Below are 27,599 nucleotides of genomic sequence, written 5' to 3' on the forward strand. Positions count from 1 at the left end.
ATTCATCTTCACAGAGAGTTATTTTTCCCAATGAGCAAATACAAAAACTAGTGAAGTTATATAGGATAAAAAAAATAAATTTCAACACACACACACACACACACACACACACGTGTGACAGTCTCAGAACAAGGAAAAGCTGATCCAGCACTCCTCAAGATAAAGTGGACTGTAGTAAAGTGTTTTTACTAGGCAAAAAACATTTTGGCTATAATTAAACCAAACTGTTTAAGGAGAGCCCGTCACCTCTCCTGACATGCCTGTTTTAATAGCTACATGTCATAATTCTGGAGCATCTATTCTAATGACTATGTTGTGCCATTCCTGTATTATTTCTACTAGATGTTATGAATGAATAGCTAGCAGCCTGCAGTAAAGGTACAGAGGGGAGGTAACCAGTTTGACTGTGCAGGTACCCCCCCCCCCCCAACTTGTTACCTCCCCTCTCTACCCTTACTGCAGACTGCTATCTATTCATCCAAAACTTTTAGTAGAAATAATAAAAGGAATGGCACAACATAGAGCCATAAGAATAGATGTTCCAGAATGGCTATTACATGGGGAATGCATGAAGCTATTAAAATACAGCAGATGTGAAAGGTCCGCTGTAACTGGATATATGGCACATCAACACTTTATTTGATTCCCAAAAGACGATAGAGTATTACGGAGCACATTCTGCCGCGTTACATGTTAGGGTTTTGTTTTTTTTGCAATATTGATAACAAATTTCCCTAATAAAGCGGTATGACTCGGTGCAGCATTGCCGCCACTAGCACACAACTGGTATAGTCATAAGGGTAGGACAGGTTACTCACCGATAAGTCTCGGTTTAGATGTGAAGTCTCTTATAGGCACTGGGATTTTCTTTACAATATATTCACAAACGACTTCAATGTTATACTTCAGCTGAGCAGAGATTGGAATGATGGGTGCACCCTCAGCAACGGTACCTGTTTCAAACACAAACCGCATTAACGTAACATTCCTGTAGAGGATCTGAGCCATAAAAAATACATTACTGAAAATGCCAAAGTAGTAGACTTAACTTCAATTAATCAGTTATTGGGAAATGTACGATGGTGTTCAAAAATGCTTGACAAGATTCTATTACATCCATTCTAAACATCCTAAATGTTGGCAAAAGGATAATAAACACACCAGTTTAACCCCTTCAGGACCCCTGCCATTTTTTACATTAAGGACCAGGCCATTTTTAGCAAATCTGATGTGTCACTTTATGTGGTGATAACTTTAAAACGCTTTTACTTATCCAAGCCATTCTGAGATTGCTTTCTCGTCACATATTGTACTTCATGACACTGGTAAATTTGAGTCAAAATATTTCTTATTTTTTTTATTAAAAAAATTAAAAATACCAAAGTTACAAAAAGTTTTGAAAAATTGAAATTTGGAAATTGGCTTACATATTAGAAACCCCCCGTAAATCACCCCATTTTAGAAACTATACCCCTCAAGCTATTCAAAACTGATTTTACAAACTTTAACCCTTTAGGTGTCCGATAATTAAATTTAAAAATGTCACTTTTTGTTAGCAGATTTTAAATTTTAATCTTTTTTTTTTGCAACACATCAAGGGTTAACAGCCAAACAAAACTCTAAATCTATTACCCTGAATCTGGAGTTTACACAAACACCCCATAAGTGCTCAAAAACAGATGTATGGGCGCACAGCGGGCTTAAGAGTGGAAGGAGCACCATATGGCTTTTGGAGAGCAGATTTAGGCTACTTTCCCACTAGCGTTTTGGCTTTCCGTTTGCGAGACCCGTCATGGGCTCTCACAAGCGGCCCAAAACGGATCAGTTTTGCCCTAATGCATTCTGAATGGAAAAGGATCCGCTCAGAATGCGTCAGTTTGCCTCCGTTCAGTCACCATTCCGCTCTGGAGGCAGACACCAAAACGCTGCCTGCAGCGTTTTTTTCTGTCCGTCCTGGGATGTGGAGCGAGACGGATCCGTCCCGACACATAATGTAAGTCAATGGGGACGGATCCGTTTTGTCTGACAACAGAAAACGGATCCATCCCTATTGACTTTCAATGAAGTTCATGCTGGATCAGTCTTGGCTATATAAAGACATAATACAACCGGATCCGTTCATGACGGATGAATGCGGCTGTATTATTGTAACAGAAGCGTTTTTGCAGATCCATGATGGATCCGCAAAAAACGCTAGTGTGAAAGTAGCCTTACCTGGAATGGTAATTGGGAGCTATGTCGCATATGAAGACACCCTGAGGTGGCCCTACAGTGGAAACCCCCAAAAAGTGACCCCATTTTGGAAACTACACACCTCAAGGAATCTTTCAAGGTGTTTAGTGAGCACTTTGACCTATAATTAGGAAACTCAAAAAATGATGTATGGGCGCACAGCAGGGCTCTAGAGTCAATATGGATTTTGCTTACCTGAATTGGAAGACATTGATTTTAGGTGCCATGTCGCATTTAAAAGATTCCTCAGGCCCCCAGAAATTAAAAACCCCAAGAAGTGACCCCATTTTGGAAAGAGCACCCCCGTACCAACATTTTAAGTAGTGGAAAGGCTACTTTTGACCTAACAGGTGTTTCACAGAAATAAATATGTAGTGGTTAGTGAAAAGTGGATCTGTAAGCTATGCGGACTAAGGCCTCCTGAACAAGACCATATGGTTTTGCAGTCCGTTTTAGTAGTGTTACCGTTACGTTTTTCCGTTTGGTGGATCGCAAACGGAAGCGTACAATAGTGTTTAAACAGTAAGTAGATAAAAAAATTGGGCTGGGCATAACATTTTCAATAGATGGTTCTGCAAAAACAGAATGGATACAGAAAATAAAAAAATAAATATAATATATTAATGTTAGTATTTTTCGCTTTATAAGACGCACAGGTTTAAGAGGAGGAAAATAATCATATCAGATCCTCAGATCATGCCCCCATATATATCAGGACCCCATATCTGACCCCCTTATCAGGATATCACATCAGCCCACAATGTCAGAACATCAGACCTCAGATCAGATTAAAATAAAAACCTCCTCTTACCTATCCTGCGCCGCGGCTCCTTTTCACCTCCGGCAGAAGTTGTGCTCCCCTGTCTTCCCGGCCTGCGCTGCTCTGTCACCTGACTGGGTGCAGCGTCAGGTCATAGTGCGCGCACTACATCCTGACGCTGTACGCGGTCAGGACAGTGAAACACCGGCCCCAGCAAGGAAGACCAGGGAGGGTAAGTACTACAAGCGCTTGCAGCGCTTCGCTCCCAACTCCCAGCACCTAATTCATACTAGTGAGTGCTTATATACGGTATATTTATATAAAGCCCTAACTACAATTTCTTCTTTTTGAAAAAAATAAATAAACTTATTGGCAAAAAATAAAATAAAAAATCAACACAGATGTGAAAAAAAAAAAAAAGCACAAAGAATAATCCCCAGCACTCGGCTGTCACAGCTCGCAAAAAAAAAAAAAAAAAAAAAAAAGAAAAGTGCAGCAATTCCAGATGTTGTTCTTTTCTTTCAGCAGGAAAAACAATAATTGCTCTTACCAGTAATTGTTTTTCTTGAAACTCATGACAGCACCCATACGACTAGGACCTCCCATCCAGGACATAAAACCTGAGGAGACAAAATGGTTCACACCCCCACCACACCTCAGTGATTATAATAAACCGACCTCCAGAGGCGTTGCCAACCACCAAGAACAACAAAAGGTTGAAACCAGAAAACCCACAAAGTGGAAAAGAAGAGAACCAAGCCTGAAACTTCTAATTCCCCCTGGGAAGTAACTCAACCAACTACTATAAGATAGATATATACACACACACAGCTTGTAGCACTTTTCTCCCAAAGGCCGCATCCGAGTCAAGATGCAGTCTGTAATGTCTAAAAAAGGTATGGGGAGAGCTCCAAGTAGCAGCTGGGCTAGAGAAGCATCTGCGACCTCTTGGGCAGAGAGGGCAATGGCCTTGGTAGAATGAGCCCAAACCCCGTATGAGGAGGTAGGCTAAGGGAAGAATAGGCAAGTGAAATAGTATAACCACGCCCCCTTCCCTGTGACTGACAGCCGGCTGTTCGGCAAAGGCAGCCGAACTCTCGAGCATAAGAGCCGTCAGTCACAGGGAAGGGGAGCGTGGTTACCGTGACTTAAAGAAAGGAGGCCGTTGCCTCCTTGATTTCAAGCATGTGTGGAGAAGCGCGCCGGGCAGGGGATAAAACGTTTTCAGTACTTTTGCCGCATCTGCTTTCAGGAAGAAAGGCACCATCAGAAACACGCTGCTTGCTACACGCAGGTTCCCTTTAAGCAAGGATGTAATCTGGAGGCTGCAGACAAGAATCTCTTAATCCATGGATGATCTGCTAACCTACAATCAAAGAAATAAAAAAAATCTAGGATCCTTGGTATTTCTGGAGATTTAAAAGGGTCTGGGCTCTGACCTAGGAAGGTAGAAAAAAATATTCCATACTTTAATATATTTTTTATGTATGATCTGTTTTTATTAAGGTAAAGACAAATTGTCACAGCATTAACATTCTCAAAGCACGGATGGTACAATGGGACCCCAAGTGTCCAAGGCGGTCAAAGGATAAAGAGTAGGAACTGATATGAAACGCATGTAAAGGTTACAACAAATGCCATCGTTAATCCACTATTGAATTATAAAGCTAAGAAATATCCTAGCATCCAATCAATGCCATCCCTAACCTAAATTTCAAACTCACTTATTATTTCTGAGCAATAATAGCACATATTACACCCTTACTATGAACAGAAAACAAAAGGGGAAGACAGGGAAGGGACAAGGGAAGCCACTACAGAAATTGGGGAGACAAGAGGAAACCGAACCTCAGGAGATTATGCAGAGGCCTGTATGATCTAGACAGTCACTGTGCACCGATAAGATCAGCAAACTCTGGGGAATCCAAAATTAATATATTTTTTAGAGGTAACCGCCTTCCTACTTTTCAGCAAGGTGGAAACCACTTTGTCCAACACTCCCCTTCTTAACCAGACTTCCCTTTCAAAATCTATGCCGAGAGATGAAGAACTTCTGGGCTGGGGTGAAGTAGCGGACCCTGGTAAAGAAGATCCTCTCTCAATGGCAGAGTCCATGGAGGTTGTACCGCCAACTTCAGAAGACTTGAGTACCAGGACCTCTTGGGCCACTTTGGAGCTATATTTTCTTTAATACTTGTGAGATAAGGCAAAATGGAGGGAAGGAGTACCCCAACTCTTGGCTCCAGTCCTGTGCTAACCCGTCCACTGCTAACGGGCTGTCCAAATGATTGAGGGAGAAAAATTTCTCTACCTTCCTGTTGGCTCTTGAGGCAAAAAAGGTCCACTGTAGGAAGACCGTACCTCTGGACTATCTGTAAAAATTAAATAAATCTCTGTTCAGACATCAGTCTCCCTGTTTTATGGAAACTCGACTGAGGAAGTCCGCTATGACATTCTCCTTCCCCTTCAAATGCACCGCTGAAAGAAAAAGCATTTTTTCTGCTATATAAAAGATCTCATGGCATAGATGTAAGAGGGAAGAGACTCTCGTTCCTCCTTGCCGGTTTATGTAGGCCACCACTGTTGAATTGTCCGAATAGAACACCATCTTGTTTTTTATTTCCGGAGAGCCATCCTCAGTGCCATCTCTACTGCTTTTAACTCCTTGAAGTTAGAGGATGCTTTTCTCATTCAAATCCCACCTCTCTTGCCAGTATCCGTTTTGGGAGTGGGCTTCCCATTCCCAAGGGCTGGCGTCTGTGGTAATCATCTTTTTGTCTGGAAATGTCCATGGAACTCTTGCTGATAGATTTTCTGGTACCATCCACCACAACAGGTAGCGTCTTGCTTTTAAGGAAAGGTGGAAATTTTGATCCAAGGAACCATCCCACAATCTTAGGTTGTCCGCTTGAAGATCTCTGGAGTGGATCTGTGCATAACGTACTGCTGGGATCGCAGATATCATCTGCCCGAGCACCGCCATCGCTTCCCTGAAGGTACACTGGTAAGAAAGGAAGACTGACCATATTTGTTCCATAATCTACTCTCTCCTTTGAGGTGGAAGAAAACTCTTTTGTAGACAGGAGTCTAACTGAATTCCCAGAAAAACGCAAAACTTGGGAAGGAATTAGATTAGATTTTTTCCAACTGATTATCCATCCTAGGTTTTCTAAAATGGAGCAGAGGAATTTCATATCTTTTTCTAGCCCTTCTTTTGACAGACTATTAAGAAATCCTCCAGATAGGGCACCAGAGTAATTCCTGACAGTCTTAAAAAAGCCGCTAATTCTGTTACTACTTTGGTGAAGACTCTTGGAGCCTGAGATACCCCGAAGGGAAGCGCCCTGTACTGGAGATGCAGCAACTTCCCTTGAAACCACACTGCTGTTCTTAAAAACTTTTGGGAGGAAGAATGGATTGGAACATGGTAATATGCATCTTCCAGATCAAGGCTTGCCATCCAGCAATTCTGGAAGAGGAGATTCACAGTAGATTTTATCATCTCCATTCGAAATTTCTTGTAGACCAGGGATTTGTTTAGTTTTTTCAGATTTAAAATAACTCTGAACGTTCCATTTGGTTTCTTCTCCAAAAATAAAGGGGAATAGAACCCCTTGCCACTCTCTATCTTGGGAACTGGACAAACCACTTTGTCTAAGAATTTTTTTTTATTCCAAAGCCTTTTTTTCCGGATTTTTGGGACGTACTGTCTAAGTGAAAAAATTGTGGACAGGAAAGGAATTCCAACGAGAATCCATTTTCTATTACACTTACGATCCACTTGTTCTGAGAAATGGACTTCCAGGCTGGGAAAAACAGTCTTCCTCCCACCTGACTTCAGGCGTCATTGCGGTTTGTCTTTTGGTCTATTGTCCTGGGTATCACCCTGCCTACCCCTTTGTCTTTGGGAAATAGAGCCTTCCCTGCTGAAGCCTCATCTGAAGAAAAAAAAAAATTCAGAAGAAAAGTCCTCGCCTGATTCTATGTCCTTGTCCTCCCCAGAAAGATCAGAATCAGAGTCCATATTATAGGTACGCCTTTCTGGTGACTTTGGACAGCTCCGACAGAAGGACAATAGAAGATTTAACTTCAGATCGTACCCATGGCCTTAATGGTTTTGGATAAGCTATGAGATTCTTCCATAACTAACTTATCTATACAAGCTTGACATAGTGGTTTAACATACGAAGCTGACAAAGCTACTCTACATCCTTCACATTCTTTATGTTTAGTTTTAGCGGAAGATTTCTTTGGCGTTTTGTTACCTAAAAAAAAAAAAAAAAGCAAACACCCAATATTATTAGTAGAGAATGAGTCTCACCAATCGTAGAGTCAAGCTTCCCCACTCCAAGTCCAATACCAGGCTTGTGGGCCTTGAGGGTTCCAAGGTATCGGCGCATCCTACATCACCTGGTTCCGACATGTTTGTGGAAACTCCAGATCCTGCACAGCACTGTGTGTGCACCAAGGCTGGCTGTCCCCTCCTGCTGCCGACTTGTAACGCGCCTTGGCTCCTTTTAATCCATGAGGCAGATGCCCCCACCCCCTCCGGCCAGGGCCGACATAAAAGGTGTCAATGCGCCGGAAGAGGGCGTCCCGACGAGCATGCGCCGCTAGTCACAGCACCACCATGGACCAGGAGCCGCCTGAACACGGCCACAGCGGCTCCCCAATGAGGCAGGACAGACTTATGCAACGGCTCCTATGCAAGAGACTTGCGCCGCCAGGGATAGGTCTCGTTACGGTTATGTAGAACCGGACCTTCCCGGTTGATTTGATGATATGCAAAATAGCCTCTAGTAGCGGGTGGGGGGGGCGTTGCTCCTGCTCCTAGAGGCTCTGTTCTCCCACCTCAGGTCACGCCCTGCCGTCCTTAATTGACAGGGCCAGGCAGCGTTAGTCTCCTCCTGCCAGCCCTGTGTGCTGGGACTGTGCAGTGCAAGATTTATCCAGCGCATAGGGCCAGCTGGAGAAGACGAACGCTGGCCCTGTCAATCAAGGACGGCAGGGTGTGACTTGGTGGGAGAACCGAGCCTCTAGGAGCAGAAGCAACGCCCCTGTCCCCCCTGCGCCTAGAAGCTAATTTGCATATCAAAGTTAAAATTGTGCAGTAACCGGGGCATCTATAAGCATAAAAATAGGGTTAGGGTCTGCTGACATTAGCACATCGCTAATGTCAGCCAGTTTAATAGGGTTAATTCTGGTGACAGAAACTCTATAAGTCACGTCCAGCTGTGATGTACATGTACGGCAAGGGTCCTTAAGGGGTTAAAGGGGTTCTCAGCTCAGACTAATAGCATAGCACTAGGATATGCCATAAAAGTCAGAGGTGCAGGTCTCACTCGCACCTATCTCCAGAACTGGCCTCCTAAAGTGAAGGAGAGCACACTGCACAAGTGCTCTCCATTTATTGCTATGGGAGTTCTGAAAATGGTGGTAAAAAATCTATCAATGATATAGCAGTAACGATAACAGTCCAAAGATTCTATTATTGGCAAGACCGGAAGTCTTCTCCTCCACCCCCCTGTAAGGCTCCATTCAGACGTCCGTATGTGTTTTGTGGATCCATACAACACATTCGGACGTCTGAATGATCAATGACAGGGGGGTGATCAGGGGTTAATAAGTGACAGGGGGGGGGAGAGTGTAGTCGTGTTTGGTGCTACTTTACAGAGCTGCCTGTGTCCTCTGGTGGTCGAGCCAAGCAAAAGGGACCACCAGAGGACCAGGTAGCAGGTATATTAGACGCTGTTAACAAAACAGCGTCTAATATACCTTTCAGGGGTTAAAAAATAAAAATCTGATCTACAGCCTGCCAGCGAACGATCGCCGCTGGCAGGCTGTAGATCAGCTCGTTTACCTGCAGTTCTTGTGAACGCGCGCTCCTGTGTGTGCGCGTTCACAGGAAATCTCGCGTCTCGCGAGCTGGCGCGTCTAGGAGGAATGAATCGACCGCCTCCGGAACGCAATCCTGTGTTAGGCGGTTAAGTATGTTTTAATATGTGGAATAGATGTCCGGTTGAATTTGATCGATTGCAGGATAGCCAGAGGGACATCTACAGATTACATCTGTCCTAAATGTGTGGTGGATGTTGGGATGGATAAGACCAACCACAGGACAACCAGCTAGACATCCACAGATCACATGTTTGTATATTTTCCTATTATCTGGTGTTTTTAATAAACTTCATATGTTTGATATTTATCGACTATGCTCAATTCCATGCAGTGCTGAACAGCCGAGTGCCTCCCAAATCTCTATTATTGTCTTTTTTTGTACATTACTAGCAAAGTGGATGAGATTTTTAAGGGGTTGGCCAGTTTATATTACTAGCTGGACATATACTGGTAACAGCACAAGCATGCAGCTAGTAAAAAGCTTTATTAAAAAGGGGGTTGTCCCACTTCAGTAAAAGTTATGCCCGTCCACAGCTGCTGGATTGCAGGGTGGTCATAACCATGGAAACAAGCAGTGCACAATGTGATGGAAAAAAATAATACGTCAAGCCAGCAAAAGAAGGCAATATGGACAATCACAATACATTAGTACGTGCCTAACTTTATCTACATGATAAATGCCTTTTGCTAAAGTGAGAGAACCCCTTAAAACTATCATCACTGATATTGGACAGTTTAATATGAATAATTTGTGTTTACACACGGGTCCATTGACTTGCATGCCAGCACTGCACTCTGAACATAGCCAATGATTGAGGGTTCCATCCATCAGCGGCCTCCATTCACTTACACTGGGGACAGACAATACGCTAGTTTCCTTGCTTGTCCGCAGTATATGTGAGTGGAGGCTGTAGATGGACAGAACCATTCATCATTGTCCATGTTACAAGTGCAGTGCCGGCATGGAGGTCAGTGGACCTGAGTGTAATCACAAATTATTCATATTAAACTATTGAATATCAGTGACAACAGTTTAATAATGCTTCTTACTAGCTGTATGTGTGCGCTTTGCCAGCACATGTGCAGCCAGCAATATAAACTGGCCAACCCCTTTAAGAAATCTCTTGCCATTTTATGCTGCACATCTACACCATGGATTTCACCCTTTGGGAAAGGGGAACTCCTTTGGCCATTTCTGTTCCAAAAACTGCATGTAATACAGGCCAAAATCTGCAATGCACTTTTCCACGGTATTTTCCGGCCTGTGTGGATTTACCCTTAATGTCTCACCTTGGACAAATGCAAGGATCTGCTCATACTGTTCCTTGGCTTGACTTTCTTTAACCAAATCAATCTTATTTTGTAAAATAAGGATGTGCTTTAGCTTCATGATTTCAATGGCAGCCAGATGTTCAGAGGTCTGGGGCTGAGGACAGGATTCATTACCAGCTGTAGATGCAAAATGAGAAGAGATGGGGTCAGAAGTGATATAGTGCAGGGCATATTATACTTGAACAGGAGGAAAATGGACCACTGACAGCACAAAAGACTGTTTTCTTTCAGTACAGTAGCATTACAGGACTATCAGGTAATTTCCACTCATTTTAAAGAGGACCCGTTACCACAAAATGCAATGCAATCTGAAAGCACCATGCTGTAGAGCAGGAGAAGCTGAGCAGATTGATAGATATTATTGTGGAAAAAGATTCAGTAAAACCTGTAATTTATAGATTTATATATTTGCCTTTTCCACCTCCTGTGAACAGCTATCGGTACAGGGAGGAGGAGTTATCAGTGATTGATAGCATCCTGTGTATAAGTGTGTATACAGAGATAGCTGTCAGTCACTGGTAACTCCTCCTCCTGTACCGATTGCCTTTTCCACCTCCTGTGAACAGCTATCGGTACAGGGAGGAGGAGTTATCAGTGATTGATGGCATCCTGTGTATACAGAGATAGCTGTCAGTCACTGGTAACTCCTCCTCCCTGTACCGATAGCTGTTCACAGGGAGGTGGAAAAGGCAAAGATATAAATCTATAAATTACAGGTTTTACTGAATCTTTTCCCACAAAACGATATATCAATGTGCTCAGCTATCGCTGCTCTATAAGATGCTGCTTTCAGAATGCATTTTGAAGCAACAGGTCCTCTTTAATATCACTGCTGACACATTTATCACTTAATTGGGTTTTATAAAATAAAGATCTGTGTTTTCTCGCTCAGAAACAGCCTGTGTCTAATACAACACATCAGCCCTAATTAAGTAAATGCGATTTAGATTTCCTTGTTCAATCCTTTTGCTAATTACTACAAACACTTCCTGTCCGCAGATATCCAGCATATTCTATGAGACACCGCCTCATACTGCTCCCTCCTGCTTGTACAAGCCAACAGGGAGAAATCCATCACAAGCAGGAGGTAGGGAAGACAAGTAGAAGCTCCAGGGACAGAAATTCTAGAGCTGATCAAGAGCCTGACATTGCTGTTTTGACTCATGTGCTCCAAATAAAAGGCTTATACTTCATTTAGTGGTGCCTTTGACTCTTCTTGCAGTTTGGATATCCTGGGTGGGGAGAGCCATGAGCTCATGAATATGGGGACTCATTGGCAAGGTTTTAGAAAAATGGCTGGGTCAATTAAAGAAAGTGACCCAGCATTTTGCCAAGGGGATCTGTCACTAGTTGCCCTTAGTTAGGACACCATAAAACTGGTGACGGATTCCCTGTCAATAATAGCCTATCATGCACTATAAAAGTACAAAAAGAATTTCAACACATTTTAATAATTGAATTCGGGTTTTTCCTCAACTCCCATTGCAACAGGTGTATAAAATCCAGCCCCTAGCCATGCAGTCTGCCTTTACCAACAAAGCTGTATGCAAGTCACATCACCAAGCGTTGGACGGAGTGGTGTACAGCATGCCACCAAGGACTCTCTGGCAGTCTGATGTTTGGTGAATGCCAGTGGAATATTACCTGCCTGACTGCATATTATTGTTTACGATTTTTAATGGGATGTCATAAAAGCTCCTGTAGATCTAATGTGCAGATTTCCCAGTACTTGTGTCCATGCAGTGTGTGTCTGTCTATCTATATAGCCTTAAAAAGTATTCATATCCCTTGAACTTTTCCACATTTTTTCAAGTTACACCAACAGACTTAGGCTACTTTCACACTAGCGTTCTGCTGTCCGCTCGTGAGCTCCGTTTGAAGGGGCTCACGAGCGGAGCAGAACGCTTCCGTCCAGCCCTGATGCAGTCTGAATGGATGCGGATCCGCTCAGACTGCATCAGTCTGGCGGCGTTCAGCCTCCGCTCCGCTCGCCTCCGCACGGCCAGGCGGACAGCTGAACGCTGCTTGCAGCGTTCGGGTGTCCGCCTGGCCGTGCGGAGGCGAGCGGATCCGTCCACACTTACAATGTAAGTCAATGGGGACGGATCCGCTTGAAGATGACACAATGTGGCTCAATCTTCAAGCGGATCCGTTCCCCATTGACTTTCAATGTAAAGTCTGAACGGATCCGCTCAGGCTACTTTCACACTTAGAAAATTTTCTAAGTTTTAATGCAGACGGATCCGTTCTGAACGGATGCGAACGTCTGCATTATCGGAGCGGATCCGTCTGATGAAACATCAGACGGATCCGCTCCGAACGCTAGTGTGAAAGTAGCCTCACTGTAAATGTATTTTATTGGGATGCGATAGACCAATACAAAGTAGCAAGTATGTGTGAAGGGAAAAGAAAATGATACATGGTTTGCAAAATGTTTAATAGATAAAAATCTGAAAAGTTTGGCGTGCATTTGTATTCAGCCCCCTGTACCCAGATATCCCTAAATAAAATCCAATTGCCTTCAGAAGTCATCTGATCAGTAAACGGAGTTCACCTGTGTGTAATGTATTCTCAATATAACCACAGCTGTTCTGTGAAGGCCTCAGAGGTTTTTTAGTGAACATTAGTGATCAAATAGCGTCATGAAAAACAAAAACACACCAGACAGGTCAGGGATAAAGTTGTGGAGAAGTGTAAAGCAGGGTTAGGTTATAAAGAAATAGCCTAAACTCTGAACATCCACGGAGCACTGTTCATCCAAAAATGGGAGTATGACAATTGCAAACCTACCAAAACATGGCCGTCCACCTAAACTGACAGCCCAGGCAAGGAAAACACTAATTGGACAAGCAGCCAAGAGGCCCATGGTCACTTTGTAAGAGCTGCAGCCATCCGTAGCTCAGGTGGGAGAATCTATCCACAAGACAAGCATTAGTCATGTACTCCACAAATCAGGCCTTTATGGAAGTGCGGCGAGAAGAAAGCAAGCTATAAGAAGTCCCGTTTGCAACAAGCCATGTAGAGGAAACAGCAAATATTGGAAGATGTGCTGGTCAGATGAGACTGAAGTTGAACTTTTTGGCCCAAATGCAAAACGCTATTGGGGTCACTTATCAAACTAGTGTAAAGTAGAACTGTTGTCCATAGCATCTCCAACGTGAAATATGGTGGTGGCAGCGTCACACTGTGGGGATATTTTTCTTCAGCGGGGACAGGGAAGCTGTTCAGAGTTGATGGCAAGATGGATAAAGCTAAATACAGTACAATCCTGGAGGAAAACCTGGTAGAGGCTGCAACAGACTTGAGACAGGGGTGGAGGTTCGCCTTCCGTCAGGACAATAACCCTAAACATACAGCCAGAGCTATCAAAGCATATTCATGTGTTAGAATCACCCAGTCAAAGTCCAGACCTAAATCCTATTGAGAATCTGTGGCAAGACTTGAAAATTGCTGTTCACAGACGCTCTCCAGCCAACCTGACTGAGCTGGAGCTATTTTGAAGAAGCGCAAAAATTTCAGTCTCTAAATGTGCAAAGACATACCCCAAAAATTGCAGCGAAAGGTGGTTCTACAAAGTATTGACTCAGGGGAAGCTGAATACAAATGCACGCCACACTTTCCAGATTTTTATGCATTAAAATTTTTGAAAGCCATGTATATTTTCTTTTCACTTCACACATACTTGCTACTGTGTGGTGGTCTATCACATAAAATCCCAATAAAAGAAATTTAAGTTTGTGGGTGTAATGTGAAAAAAAAATGTGGAAATGTTCAAGGGGTATAAATACTTTTTCAAGTGTATGTATGTATCTCTATATCTCTCAAGGGCCTTTTAGTGATACGTACAAACTCACCTATCAACAATAAGGCAGCATCCATAACAGCTGCACCGTTCAGCATAGTTGCCATCAAAATATCGTGACCTGGGCAATCCACAAAAGACACATGCCTGGAACACAGGGGAAGACAGAATTACTAAGGTACAATCATGGAAAAGTATAGCTTTGAAAATAAAAATTTGCAAATCTCCAGCGCCCTATAGAGATGAATCGACTGGCGGCGCACTTTTAGGGGGGCTCCACAGGGTACAGAGCCCCCTGTTCTCATGATCAGTGGAGGTCTCACTGGCAGGACCCCCACCGATCTGATGGTTATGCCATACCCTGTGGATAGGGGATAACATGTTATATACAGAATACCCCTTTAAAGGGGTTGTCTGGGATTGGGAAGATTGGTGTGTGTGGACAACAGCACTCATGCCTCTCCTAGCTTTACCAGCCAATTCTTATGTCACTTTTGCTATTGAGAAAATCCCAGTCGGAAGTGCTGTTTTTCTTACAGTCAGTGACGCACTGGGTCCCTTTCTGCCGAGCGAAGCCTCTTCTTCCACCCAGCGGTGAGCCAGTAAAACTGCTAGGGCAGCGCTAAAGCACGCCCATCAGAGCCGGTGATGTCACCGAACACACTGCCAGGTGGAAGGCTCCGCCCGTTAGTGTGTTGTTGTAAACAAAAGAGCCCGTGCCCTGCGCGATCTAGCGTAGGGCAAGGGAGCACATCGGAGAAGATGCTCCGATGCTAGCATCAGGGGGGCTGCCTGGGTGAAAATATGGGTATGTCCAGGTTCAGCCCTGAACCCGGACAACCCCTTTAAGGATAGCTAGTAAGGTTACAGTAAAATTCCTAATTATTGGCTGCTTACTAATTAGAGTCACCCACAACTCTGTCTGACCCAGTGTATTTGCTTACATCAAAACTGCTACTTACCTGACCAATTTAAAGTTGCCCTTCGTGTTGGGTATATCTGTAGGGAATTCATCAGGAGTGCTGCTGCCGCAGGAACGGTAGCATTCGGGGCGAGAACAGCTGGGGTCATCGAGTTTGTAGATCTGCAATGCCAACAGTCATTAGTAACAGAGCAATGAGATGCAAGTCAAACATCTACCAATGGTATCACTATTAGCTTCTTCTTTAGTATTTGGTCTAACTGTTCGCTTCTAACTTTAGGTTACATTTGGAAAGATAGCAGGAAACACTGTGCTATCTAGTCATATTTAGAGGGGTTGTCTGCTCCTTTTATATTATTGACCGGAGTTGTGCTGCTGTCAGACATGAATGGTAGCAACGCTGCAGTGACCAGATCCATTCACTACACACAAAGAACAGTGCGCAGCTACTTCTAAACAGCAGATTGCCGGGGTATGTGACGTCAGACCCCCTAATAATGACAAATTCATCCTGAGGATAGGCCATGAACATAAAAGGAGTGGACACCCCCTGTAAGTGACAGCGCCTGTACATATTGGCAGATCATTTTATCTTGTCAGTTAAATTAGTATCTTACATGCAAGAACAATCAAACCCCAAAAGAGTAGAAGGTGCACTGATACCATTTAGACTCTTCGGCTTTTTATTGCCACGGGCTACTGACTCCGTATACAGTAAAACAGGCTTACAATAAAACCAAATTATACAAAATGCTAGTGATGGCATTATGTGTGACTGTATCAACATCAGTGATGCATGATTTTCTGCATTGCAGCAGCCTGTAGTCTGGCATTCTCAAGTCAATGAGGTGACTCAGTTTATTATGAACAAGTGATAGCGGTAAAATAGGTCCAATTATTTAAAGAGTTATTCCATCGTTTTCATACTAGTTCTGAAAGGTGAATAATAGCCATTTTGTATGTAATGTATGTCTACATCAGTCCAATACAAGTGAATTGGACAGAGGACCAACATGCACACTACTGCGCCATTCAGAGAGGAGACTTGGAGACGCTCGGTTTGTGAGAGGTCCGAGCAATCTATTTATCTCCTATCCCTAAAACCTATACTTTGTACAATAACGGCATTAAAGGAATTCTGTCAGCACGATTCTGGACCATTATCATTTTTACTACATGAGTAGTACTGCAGATATGGAGTCCAGATCACCATTTTTATTTTCCTACTTCACCTGCTGTCAGCACTCAGAGCTGCACTGAAATACACTGTCAGGACTGCTGTGCACGAGCAGGAGCCTTCTCCATTATGTTGGCACAGCATAATAGTCCAGACTGCATTTTAGCGCAACTTTGATTGCTGACAGTGGGAGAACAAGGGGCGATAGGAAAGTAAAAGATGGTAATCTGGACTCCTTATCTGCAGTTCATATAGTACTGCAGATGATAGTCCAAGATCATGGTGACAGACTCCCTTGAATGGTGGGACAACCCGTCTGGTTCGCCTTCCTCAAAACCTTCTACCCTCATAAGCATAATACAGTATTTTCTATGCCTGTCCAATAATACAGAATATTTCATAATTTGGCAGCTATCAGGTCTTGTGAATGCAAGATAAATAGAATGATAGTACATATAGGTAATCAAGATAAACTCACCTTAGCATTGGCATATCCCAGCTTGATGGTGATATTTCTCTCAAGTTCGTTCTTAAATCGGACAGTGTGCACACCAGAAATTGCTTTTACTACGGTAGATTTGCCATGGGCTACATGACCAATGGTACCTAGAACAGAAGAACTGACTGCTAATGAAAGGTCAAAAACATAAAATGTTCTGCATACGAATAAAAACCATCACAGTATGTGGTTCTAATGCAGTTATAAACTATAGCCATATGGGGATTTAACAAAAGTGGTATAAAAGAAAACTGGTGTAGTTGCCCATAGCAACCAGACTCCACCTTTCATTTTCCAAAGGAGCGCTGAAAAACCAGGGGGAATCTGATTGGTTGCTATGGACAACTAAGCCCGTTTTCTTTTACACCACTTCTGATAAATATCCTCCATCGGGCCACAGGACAAAAGGGAGGAACAAAAGTTCAGAAATTCATTCAGAACAAAGACCAGCCTAATATCTAAATACATTGGACTTAGTGTTGTATAGTTATATTACCTATATTAATTGTGGCTTGTCTGCTGATAATTTCTGGTGAAAGGGGAGTCAACTTGGAGACATCCTGTAAAAAAAAAAGGACAAACAGTACACATTATAAAAAGGAAATTATATATATATATATATATATATATATATATATATATATATATATATATATATATATATATATATATATATATTACAGACCAAAAGTTTGGACACACCTTCTCATTCAAAGAGTTTTCTTTATTTTCATGACTATGAAGGCATCAAAACTATGAATTAACACATGTGGAATTATATACATAACAAGTGTGAAACAACTAAAAATATGTCATATTCTAGGTTCTTCAAAGTAGCCACCTTTTGCTTTGATTACGGCTTTGCACACTCTTGGCATTCTCTTGATGAGCTTCAAGAGGTAGTCCCCTGAAATGGTCTTCCAACAGTCTTGAAGGAGTTCCCAGAGATGCTTAGCACTTGTTGGCCCTTTTGCCTTCACTCTGCGGTCCAGCTCACCCCAAACCATCTCGATTGGGTTCAGGTCCGGTGACTGTGGAGGCCAGGTCATCTGGCGCAGCACCCCATCACTCTCCTTCATGGTCAAATAGCCCTTACTTTCTAAGTTTTCCCAATTTTTCGGCTGACTGACTGACCTTCATTTCTTAAAGTAATGATGGCCACTCGTTTTTCTTTACTTAGCTGCTTTTTTCTTGCCATAATACAAATTCTAACAGTCTATTCAGTAGGACTATCAGCTGTGTATCCACCTGACTTCTCCTCAACGCAACTGATGGTCCCAACCCCATTTATAAGGCAAGAAATCCCACTTATTAAACCTGACAGGGCACACCTGTGAAGTGAAAACCATTTCAGGGGACTACCTCTTGAAGCTCATCAAGAGAATGCCAAGAGTGTGCAAAGCAGTAATCTAAGCAAAAAGGTGGCTACTTTGAAGAACCTAGAATATGACATTTTCAGTTGTTTCACACTTGTTTGTTATGTATATAATTCCACATGTGTTAATTCATAGTTTTGATGCCTTCATAGTAATGAAAAAAATAAAGAAAACACTTTGAATGAGAAGGTGTGTCCAAACTTTTGGTCTGTAATATATATATATATATATATATATATATATATATATATATATATATATATATATACACACACACACACACAATCTCACTTTGTTGCAGAGTTCTCCAATCAGAACATTGACCTTTGGCAATAGCCCTTTTTACACACAGAACCTGATGAAGGTTACATAGGATTCTTCCAGGGACTGTCATCAGCTGATGTAATATTCCATGGCGGCCATTCACAATACGACAGCTGCTGTCACAGAATGGCGCTACATTGTGGCTCAGAGGGAAGTCCAGAATGAGGATCTCCCGCTATGATAACATCTCCTTCTTACTTCAGGGTTGACTAAGTGATGCTGCATTCATTGTAAAGGAGACCCTACTTGCCCTGACTTTCGTGCTCATTTACAAAAGTGGATCCCTGTTTTTTGATGTACAAAAGTGGCAAATTATTGCTCAAGGATTACCATTCTCAGCGCCCTTTAGAAAAGTGTGGGGGGCTTAGCGGAAGTAGCCCTGAAAGTCAGTTTTCCTTTACATCGATTTTAATAAGGCTCCATTCACACGTCCGTGGTGAGTTGCGGACCCTCAAATTGCGGATCTGCAACACACCCGCCCAGCACCCCTATAGAAATGCCTATTCTTGTCCACACTGCTGTCCGCATCCATTCCATCCCCATAAAAAATGAATGGGTCCGGACCCGTTCCGCAAAATTGCGGAACGAATGCGGACGTGTGAATGGAGCCTAAATCTCCCCCAGAGTTTTTACTAATTTGCGGGGGGGGGGGGGGGGGGGAGGGGAGTCATGAGTTTCAAGTATTTTTCATAGTGTACCACATGTAATCTCACGTAATGTGGATTTAAAACCACTATATATAATAGACATCACTAACAAGCAGCCTCCAGTGAGAAGTGACCAGCTGACAAGGGGAACGCTATTCATAGATTACAGGTCACAGAAAATGTCACACCTAGGCCCAACAATGTGGCTCAGGCTCGACGGAAATGAAAAGACTGGTGTCAGCATGGTCACAACAAGCTATACAGAAGATTCAGGAACATTAATAATCTGCGCTCCTTTGGATGCAACATGAATGAAGATTTTTCCTATAGAAGTCAATGGAGACTAAAAGTTACATCTGTGTATATAGAGCCATGTAAATACTGCCATACTGGTGCCACTTCCATCATATAAACTGCTGGCCAGAAGAGCAGGTTTCGAAACAGAATACACATGGAATTCATATAGTACCAGTATGGAACATCTTCTGGAATCCATAAAGAAGGACATGGATCCAGAACCTGTATAGATCAAACATGGTACCATACAGACATCCAGAAATGTATTCTGCCCCAGTGACATTATAAAGAGTATGCACAGAATGATTATGTATAGTCCACTTTCCATCATCACACGCAAACGGCCGCCACATTTATACTATCCCAAAATTAGGAGTACTAGTGGCACCAATGGGATACTTCTAGACAGCACTTTATGCAGCTCGTCTTGCGACTAGTGCTTCATACAGAAGAAATTAACTAATCACCACTCTGTACAGAATACAATCATTACTATGTAGCGATTAGATCAGTAAACTCAGATTGCAACACTAAGGGCTGTTTCACACGAGCGAGTCCATTGCGGGAATCACACTCCGTGTATGAGTGTGAGCCTCTGCTCTGGACTTGCAGGAGCGCACGGCATCATCATGATGTATAATGCTATGTGTCTCTGCATGGCCTTTTTTCCAGAATCATAGTGACATAAAGCTGTCAGTATGATTCTGTAGAAATAAGGTCAAGCAGAGGCACATAGCATTATAAATCATGATAATGCCGTGCGCTCCTGCAAGTCCAGAGGCAGAGGATCACACACGGAGCACGATTCCCGCAATGGATGCGCTCGTGTGAAACAGCCTTTACTGCTCCAAGTACTCCAGCCTTGAGCCAATTTCACACGAGCACATTCAGTCTCTGACATACACTCCATGTGACAGCAGAATGAGCACTTCTCCTGACTTCTAATGCTGCGTGTTCCTGCTCGACCTGGGGTGTACTGAACTGTACTGACAACATTATGTGTGGTGCAATTCAGTACACAGCATTATAAATTATAAGCAGCTCCAGTCCGGGAAATACCGCATTCACCTGAAGCCTATTTCACAGACTGAAAACACTTGTGTGAAATTTGCCTAAGGATCTGTTCACATTTCCATCAGAGAGCTGCACTACTCTTCCCCTCAAAATGACAGACCGCAAGACGGAAACGCAAAGGGCCCATAAGTCAGTGGGGTCCGTCTGGCGCAATTGCATCACAGGATGGATCCAGCAATCGCATTATTTTCATTTTTCTGCTCCTGCTCTATGTCCATTGTAAAAAGGATAAACAGCACGTTTGTAGACTGTTTTTGACAAGGCAGAAGACTGAAGCCGTTTTTTCATCTGGTCAAAATGATGGCAATACAGTCAGGTCCATAAATATTGGGACATCGACACAAAATCTAACATTTTTGGCTCTATACACCACCACAATGGATTTGAAATGAAACGGACAAGATGTGCTTTAACTGCAGACTGTCAGCTTTAATTTGAGGGTATTTACATCCAAATCAGGTGAACGGTGTAGGAATTACAACAGTTTGCATATGTGCCTCCCACTTGCTAAGGGACCAAAAGTAATGGGACAATTGGCTTCTCAGCTGTTTCATGGCCAGATGTGTGTTATTCCCTCATTATCCCAATTACAATGAGCAGATAAAAGGTCCAGAGTTCATTTCAAGTGTGCTATTTGCATTTGGAATGTGTTGCTGTCAACTTTCCAGAGGAGATCCAAAGAGCTGTCACTATCAGTGAAGCAAGCCATCATTAGGCTGAAAAAACACAAACCCATAAGAGAGATAGCAAAAACATTAGGCGTGGCCAAAACAACTGTTTGGAACATTCTTAAAAAGAAGGAACGCACCGGTGAGCTCAGCAACACCAGAAGACCACGGAAAACAACTGTGGTGGATGACGAAATAATTCTTTCCCTGGTGAAGAAAACACCCTTCACAACAGTTGGCCAGATCAAGAACACTCTCCAGGAGGTAGGTGTATGTGTGTCAAAGTCAAGAATCAAGAGAAGACGTCACCAGAGTGAATACAGAGGGTTCACCACAAGATGTAAACCATTGGTGAGCCTCAAAAACAGGAAGGCCAGATTAGAGTTTCCCCAAACAACATCTAAAAAAGCCTTCACAGTTCTGGAACAACATCCTATGGACAGATGAGGCCAAGATTAAAGGGTTTCTACCACCTCATTTGGACCTAATTAGCTGTCAGACACTAGCGATCTGCTAGTGTCTGCTCTACCTAACCATGCTATTCTAAGACCTTTGTGTGCAGCCGTTACACTAAAAAACCAACTTTTATTGCTATGCAAATGAGCCTCTAGGTGCTATGGGGGCATCTTTTCAGCACCTAGAGGCTCCGTCTACTCACCCTGTATTCCGGCCCGCTCGTCCCTCCAGCCCGCCCATCTCTAGATTGCCAGCCTCCATCTCATCCATCAGCCTTATTCTCGCTCCTGCGCCGTGTGCGTCTGTATTCGGCACAGGAGCAGTGACTGACGCTCCCGAACAGACGACGCCCGGCCGGTCAGACAGTCACTGCGCCTGCGCCGAATACAGACGCACACGGCGCAGGCGCGAGAATAAGGCCGATGGATGAGATGGAGGCTGGCAATCTAGAGATGGGCGGGCTGGAGGGACGAGCGGGCCGGAATACAGAGTGAGTAGACGGAGCCTCTAGGTACTGAAAAGATGCCCCCATAGCACCTAGAGGCTCATTTGCATAGCAATAAAAGTTGGTTTTTTAGTGTAACGGCTGCACACAAAGGTCTTAGAATAGCATGGTTAGGTAGAGCAGACACTAGCAGATCGCTAGTGTCTGACAGCTAATTAGGTCCAAATGAGGTGGTAGAAACCCTTTAACTTGTACTAGAGTGATGGGAAGAGAAGAGTAAGGAGAAGGAAAGGAACTGCTCATGATCCTAAGCATACCACCTCATCAGTGAAGCATGGTGGTGGTAGTGTCATGGCGTGTGCATGTATGGCTGCCAATGGAACTGGTTCTCTTGTATTTATTGATGATGTGACTGCTGACAAAAGCAGCAGGATGACTTCTGAAGTGTTTCGGGCAATATTATCTGTTCATATTCAGCTAAATGCTTCAGAACTCATTGGACAGCGCTTCACAGTGCAGATGGACAATGACCCAAAGCATACTGCAAAAGCAACCAAAGAGTTTTTTAAGAGCTCATTCAGACGTCTGTATGCTGTCCGCAAAAAACGGATAGCATTCAGTATTTTTGCGGACCCATAGACTTCAATGGGGCCATGTCCTGATTTTCACAGACAAGTATAGGACATGTTTCATTTGTTTTGCAGAACCGTGGAATAGAAAAGGGCCCCATAGAAGTGAATGGGTCAGCATCTAATCCGCAAAACGGATCTGCATTTTTGCGGATAGCATACGACCGTCTGAATGAGCCCTAAGGGAAAGAAATGGAAAGTTATGCAATGGCCAAGTCAATCACATGACCTGAATCCGATTGAGCATGCATTTCACTTGCTGAAGACAAAACTGAAGGGAAAATGCCCCAAGAACAAGCAGGAACTGAAGACAGTTGCAGTAGAAGCCTGGCAGAGCATCACCAGGGATGAAACCCAGCGCCTGGTGATGTCTATGCGTTCCAGACTTCAGGCTGTAATTGACTGCAAAGAATTTGCAACCAAGTATTAAAAAGTGAAAGTTTGATTTATGATTATTATTCTGTCCCATTACTTTTGGTTCCTTAACAAGTGGGAGGCACATATGCAAACTGTTGTAATTCCTACACCGTTTACCTAATTTGGATGTAAATACCCTCAAATTAAAGCTGACAGTCTGCAGTTACAGCACTTCTTGTTCGTTTCATTTCAAATCCATTGTGGTGGTGTATAGAGCCAAAAATGTTAGAATTGTGTTGATGTCCCAATATTTATGGATCTGACTGTAGAACCAAATGCTGTAGCCATGCAGTTGCATGTGTGCCTCAAATGTATGGTAAAAAGATGGTGTGAACTTTTATATGGGCCAACAGTTGGAGCAATTATTGGGACTAAGTACTTCTAGGAAAACTAATTCCTGATAACTGCCCTGTGTAAAGGGGCTGCCAATCGCCCGATGCATGAACGAAACGCTCATTCATCAAGTGATGGCATCGCTGATGCAGACACCTAAATCATTGTTCCTGCCCATCAGATCATTTTGTCTAAACAGCAATCTGCTGCCCAGAAATACTTATTGTCCATGAGGATGAGCGACCACAGGGGCGATCACTGGTCCCATACAGGCGAGATGATTGCTGCACGTAAATGTGATGAGCAAGCAATTCTGAAGGAATGGTCTGTTCCCAATAATTGCCTGCTGTGTTGGCTTGCATAAAACAAAAAAAACAACAACTTTAGACCGTAATGTAAAAACAATGACATCCCAGCTGGTGGTTGCAGGACAACGGTCTAATATTGTGCTCGGCAGAGCGGGAAACAGCTTTGTATTCTCACTTGCCCATTGTCATATTTCCCCACAGGGTTGTGCGGTCCACTTCATCGCAGAAAGAAGGACCAGAAGAAAGTCCCATTTTTAGAATCAGCGACTGTCCCAGAGCTTGATCCTCCACTGGTAATTCATTCAAGGCCAAGGCTCTGTTCACACCTGCACCGAATGCCCGAGTTAGGCCTCATTCACATGTCCATGATAAGATGGTCAGAGATTCATCTGTGAAGAATCCACGTGTCCTTTTTTTGCTCTCCATGTGTTATCTGTGTTCCGCGAATACTGCACAGCTGAAAATTTTCGAAACACTTAATGGACCGTGAAACACAAATGGCATCCATGTTGCCCTGCGGTTTTTTTCATAGACTAATGGGCGGGATAGATCCATAAACCCAGACAATATGGCATGCTTCCATGGTAAAACCACAGACCGTGCTAAAACACTGATGTGAATACACACACAAAAATAAATGAGGACGTGTGCCGTCTGTGAGTATATCATAAGACGAAGAGGGTCGTAGCAGCAGCAATTACGGGTCCGTTCCTTCAGCCAGTATTGTGGTGGTGCCAGCAGTGATGGGTACCAGTCCGCAGTACCCCCAAACTTCACAAACGTATGACAGACTGCAGCACTCCCAGGTCTTCAAGCAATTCAGATTTATTCACCAAATAGTGCGACGTTTCGACCTTACGTGGTCTTTTTCAGCGATGCTTGGAGACCTGGGAGTGCTGCAGTCCTTCCTACGTTTGTGGAGAGTGGAGAACACGTCCTGCACAAGGGACAGACCCGATTATAAGTAATCACCCGACGTCCGCAGAATCGTCTTCCAGCTCCATTATTCCTTCATGTACACCAGAAGACAGGCAATGGTTTATCACAGGCATTGATAGAAGATGAAAAGCTGCCTGGATTATGGTGTACATGACGGAATTATAAAGCTGGAAGACGTTTATGCCGAGATATGATGATTGTTTTTTTTTTGTTCATCTGAAGTGGGGGGAACCAGCCCATTATGACAGTCTGGTCCGATCCACATTGAAACAAGTGATCACTGATGCCATCAATGTGGTCTGATGGGGAGGGGGGGGGGAGCTGGTTTTTGATATGGGACAAATCCAGGACAGGTGATCAATATCGGATCTGTTGAGTTTCCGGCTTCCAGCAGTTCATGCAGAGCTGTTCTTATCATAGTAGCAAAACAAGGGGACTTCCAGCAGTCTGGCACGAGGGGTCCATCAGAATTCCATCACATGACTGGAAATACGGTATATATCTCTGCATGCTGTGCTATTATGGGCAGAAATTTTTATGGAATTTGCAAATGCCTTCAATTAAGAAATTCCTTATTACCCACTATTTACAGTGGCGCAGCAGTATACGCTCCATGTATTCCATGCCTGACCGCAGGGATCGCGTTCATAAGAAGCCCATACACAGAAGCGTATTCCTGGGGAGGAGCGTCAACAGTTATCAGGTGACCTGCTGGCAGATCCAAGCCCCTGTGCCCACCTAGGTGCCAGACCTGAACCCCTTGCTCTGCTCACCTACAGGCCACCTAGGTGTCAGATCCGAGCCCCTGCTCTGCTCACCCATAGGCCACCTAGATGCAGAACTGAGCCCCTGCTCACCCATAGGCCACCTAGATGCAGAACTGAGCCCCTGCTCTGATCACCCATAGGCCAGCTAGATGCAGATCTGAGCCCCTGCTCTGATCACCCATAGGCCAGCTAGATGCAGATCTGAGCCCCTGCTCTGATCACCCATAGGCCAGCTAGATGCAGATCTGAGCCCCTGCTCTGATCACCCATAGGCCAGCTAGATGCAGATCTGAGCCCCTGCTCTGATCACCCATAGGCCAGCTAGATGCAGATCTGAGCCCCTGCTCTGATCACCCATAGGCCAGCTAGATGCAGATCTGAGCCCCTGCTCTGATCACCCATAGGCCAGCTAGATGCAGATCTGAGCCCCTGCTCTGATCACCCATAGGCCAGCTAGATGCAGATCTGAGCCCCTGCTCTGATCACCCATAGGCCAGCTAGATGCAGATCTGAGCCCCTGCTCTGATCACCCATAGGCCAGCTAGATGCAGATCTGAGCCCCTGCTCTGATCACCCATAGGCCAGCTAGATGCAGATCTGAGCCCCTGCTCTGATCACCCATAGGCCAGCTAGATGCAGATCTGAGCCCCTGCTCTGATCACCCATAGGCCAGCTAGATGCAGATCTGAGCCCCTGCTCTGATCACCCATAGGCCAGCTAGATGCAGATCTGAGCCCCTGCTCTGATCACCCACAGGCCAGCTAGATGCAGATCTGAGCCCCTGCTCTGATCACCCACAGGCCAGCTAGATGCAGATCTGAGCCCCTGCTCTGATCACCCATAGGCCAGCTAGATGCAGATCTGAGCCCCTGCTCTGATCACCCATAGGCCAGCTAGATGCAGATCTGAGCCCCTGCTCTGATCACCCATAGGCCAGCTAGATGCAGATCTGAGCCCCTGCTCTGATCACCCATAGGCCAGCTAGATGCAGATCTGAGCCCCTGCTCTGATCACCCATAGGCCACCTAGATGCAGATCTGAGCCCGTGCTCACCCATAGGACAACCTAGATGCAGATCTGAGCCCCTGCTCACCCATAGGACAACCTAGATGCAGACCTGAGCCCCTGCTCTGCTCACCCAATAGGCCATCTAGATGCAGACCTGAGCCCCTGCTCTGCTCACCCATAGGCCAGCTAGATGCAGATCTGAGCCCCTGCTCTGCTCACCCATAGGCCATCTAGATGCAGATCTGAGCCTCTGCTCACCCATAGGCCAGCTAGATGCAGATCTGAGCCCCTGCTCTGCTCACCCATAGACCACCTAGATGCAGATCTGAGCCCCTGCTCTGCTCACCCATAGGCCACCTAGATACAGACCTGAGCCCCTGCTCTGCTCACCCATAGGCCACCTAGATGCAGATCTGAGCCCCTGGTCACCCATAGGCCACCTAGATGCAGACCTGAGCCCTTGCTCTGCTCACCCATAGACCACCTAGATACAGACCTGAGCCCCTGCTCTGCTCACCCATAGGCCACCTAGATGCAGATCTGAGCCCCTGGTCACCCATAGGCCACCTAGATGCAGACCTGAGCCCCTGCTCTGCTCACCCATAGACCACAGAATGACTAGCTCTCAGAAGAGCCAGACATGGTGGACGTGGCTGAGCCTGTGCTGCAGATGCCGGCAGCACACGAGGTACGAGCAGGTACGCAGCAGCCGGCATGGTGCAGTCATGTGTTCTCAGCACACCCCCGGCTCGGTGGATGAGGCTCGGGCAGCGGCTCTCCAGTCTCTTCCGGCAGCAGAAGGCCGCAAATACACAGAAGCTCACCAGAGAAGTCAGGTCTTGCTTAGACAAGTGAGGCTGCCCCAGAGTCACTCCCGGCTCGTCGCCCGCCATCTTGCTAAAGAGGAAGTCACTAGCAGACTACTGCCAATCCCAGAATTCTCACTGAAGTCACTTCCGGTACCAGCTGCGTTCCACGCCTCGTCTTGACTTTGCAGAAACGCCTTTTTCCGGGCAGTGGTTGAACAAGTGATTGGTGGACCAACCGTGACGTCACGGACAAGAGGCGTGTAGATAGAGATTGCACCCTTTAAGCGCCGTGCGGGTTGTGTAGTCATTCATTCGGCTCTGCTCTCTCTCACAGCTGAGTGGTCTGCGGGGGTTGTGACCCGGAAGTAGTTCGTGCTCAGCCCTAAAGCCTACACCCTGGCTTCAGCTGCACACCACAGATGATGCAATCCTACCACTCAGCTAGAGTTCTTTATTCATGGGTCTAAATAAAATAAAAAG

General features: G+C 44.6%; 1 protein-coding gene across 1 annotated transcript in view; it reads right to left on the reverse strand.

Moving 5' to 3' along the window:
• Positions 1–27,264, reverse strand: part of EIF2S3 (eukaryotic translation initiation factor 2 subunit gamma) — a 41,937-nt gene extending 14,673 nt beyond the window's left edge. Inside the window, exons 1-7 of the mRNA XM_040423647.1 lie at positions 27,135–27,264; positions 17,119–17,182; positions 16,602–16,729; positions 14,987–15,108; positions 14,077–14,171; positions 10,181–10,339; positions 819–953 (exon numbers count right to left, since the gene is read on the reverse strand). Of these exons, the coding sequence (XP_040279581.1) occupies positions 819–953; positions 10,181–10,339; positions 14,077–14,171; positions 14,987–15,108; positions 16,602–16,729; positions 17,119–17,182; positions 27,135–27,203 (772 nt within the window). The 5' untranslated portion in view covers positions 27,204–27,264. The remainder of the gene's footprint in view (positions 1–818; positions 954–10,180; positions 10,340–14,076; positions 14,172–14,986; positions 15,109–16,601; positions 16,730–17,118; positions 17,183–27,134) is intronic.
• Between the last annotated feature and the right edge of the window lie 335 nt (positions 27,265–27,599).

Source organism: Bufo bufo, chromosome 3 (assembly GCF_905171765.1).
Source record: "Bufo bufo chromosome 3, aBufBuf1.1, whole genome shotgun sequence".
Classification (NCBI taxonomy): Eukaryota; Metazoa; Chordata; class Amphibia; order Anura; family Bufonidae; genus Bufo; species Bufo bufo.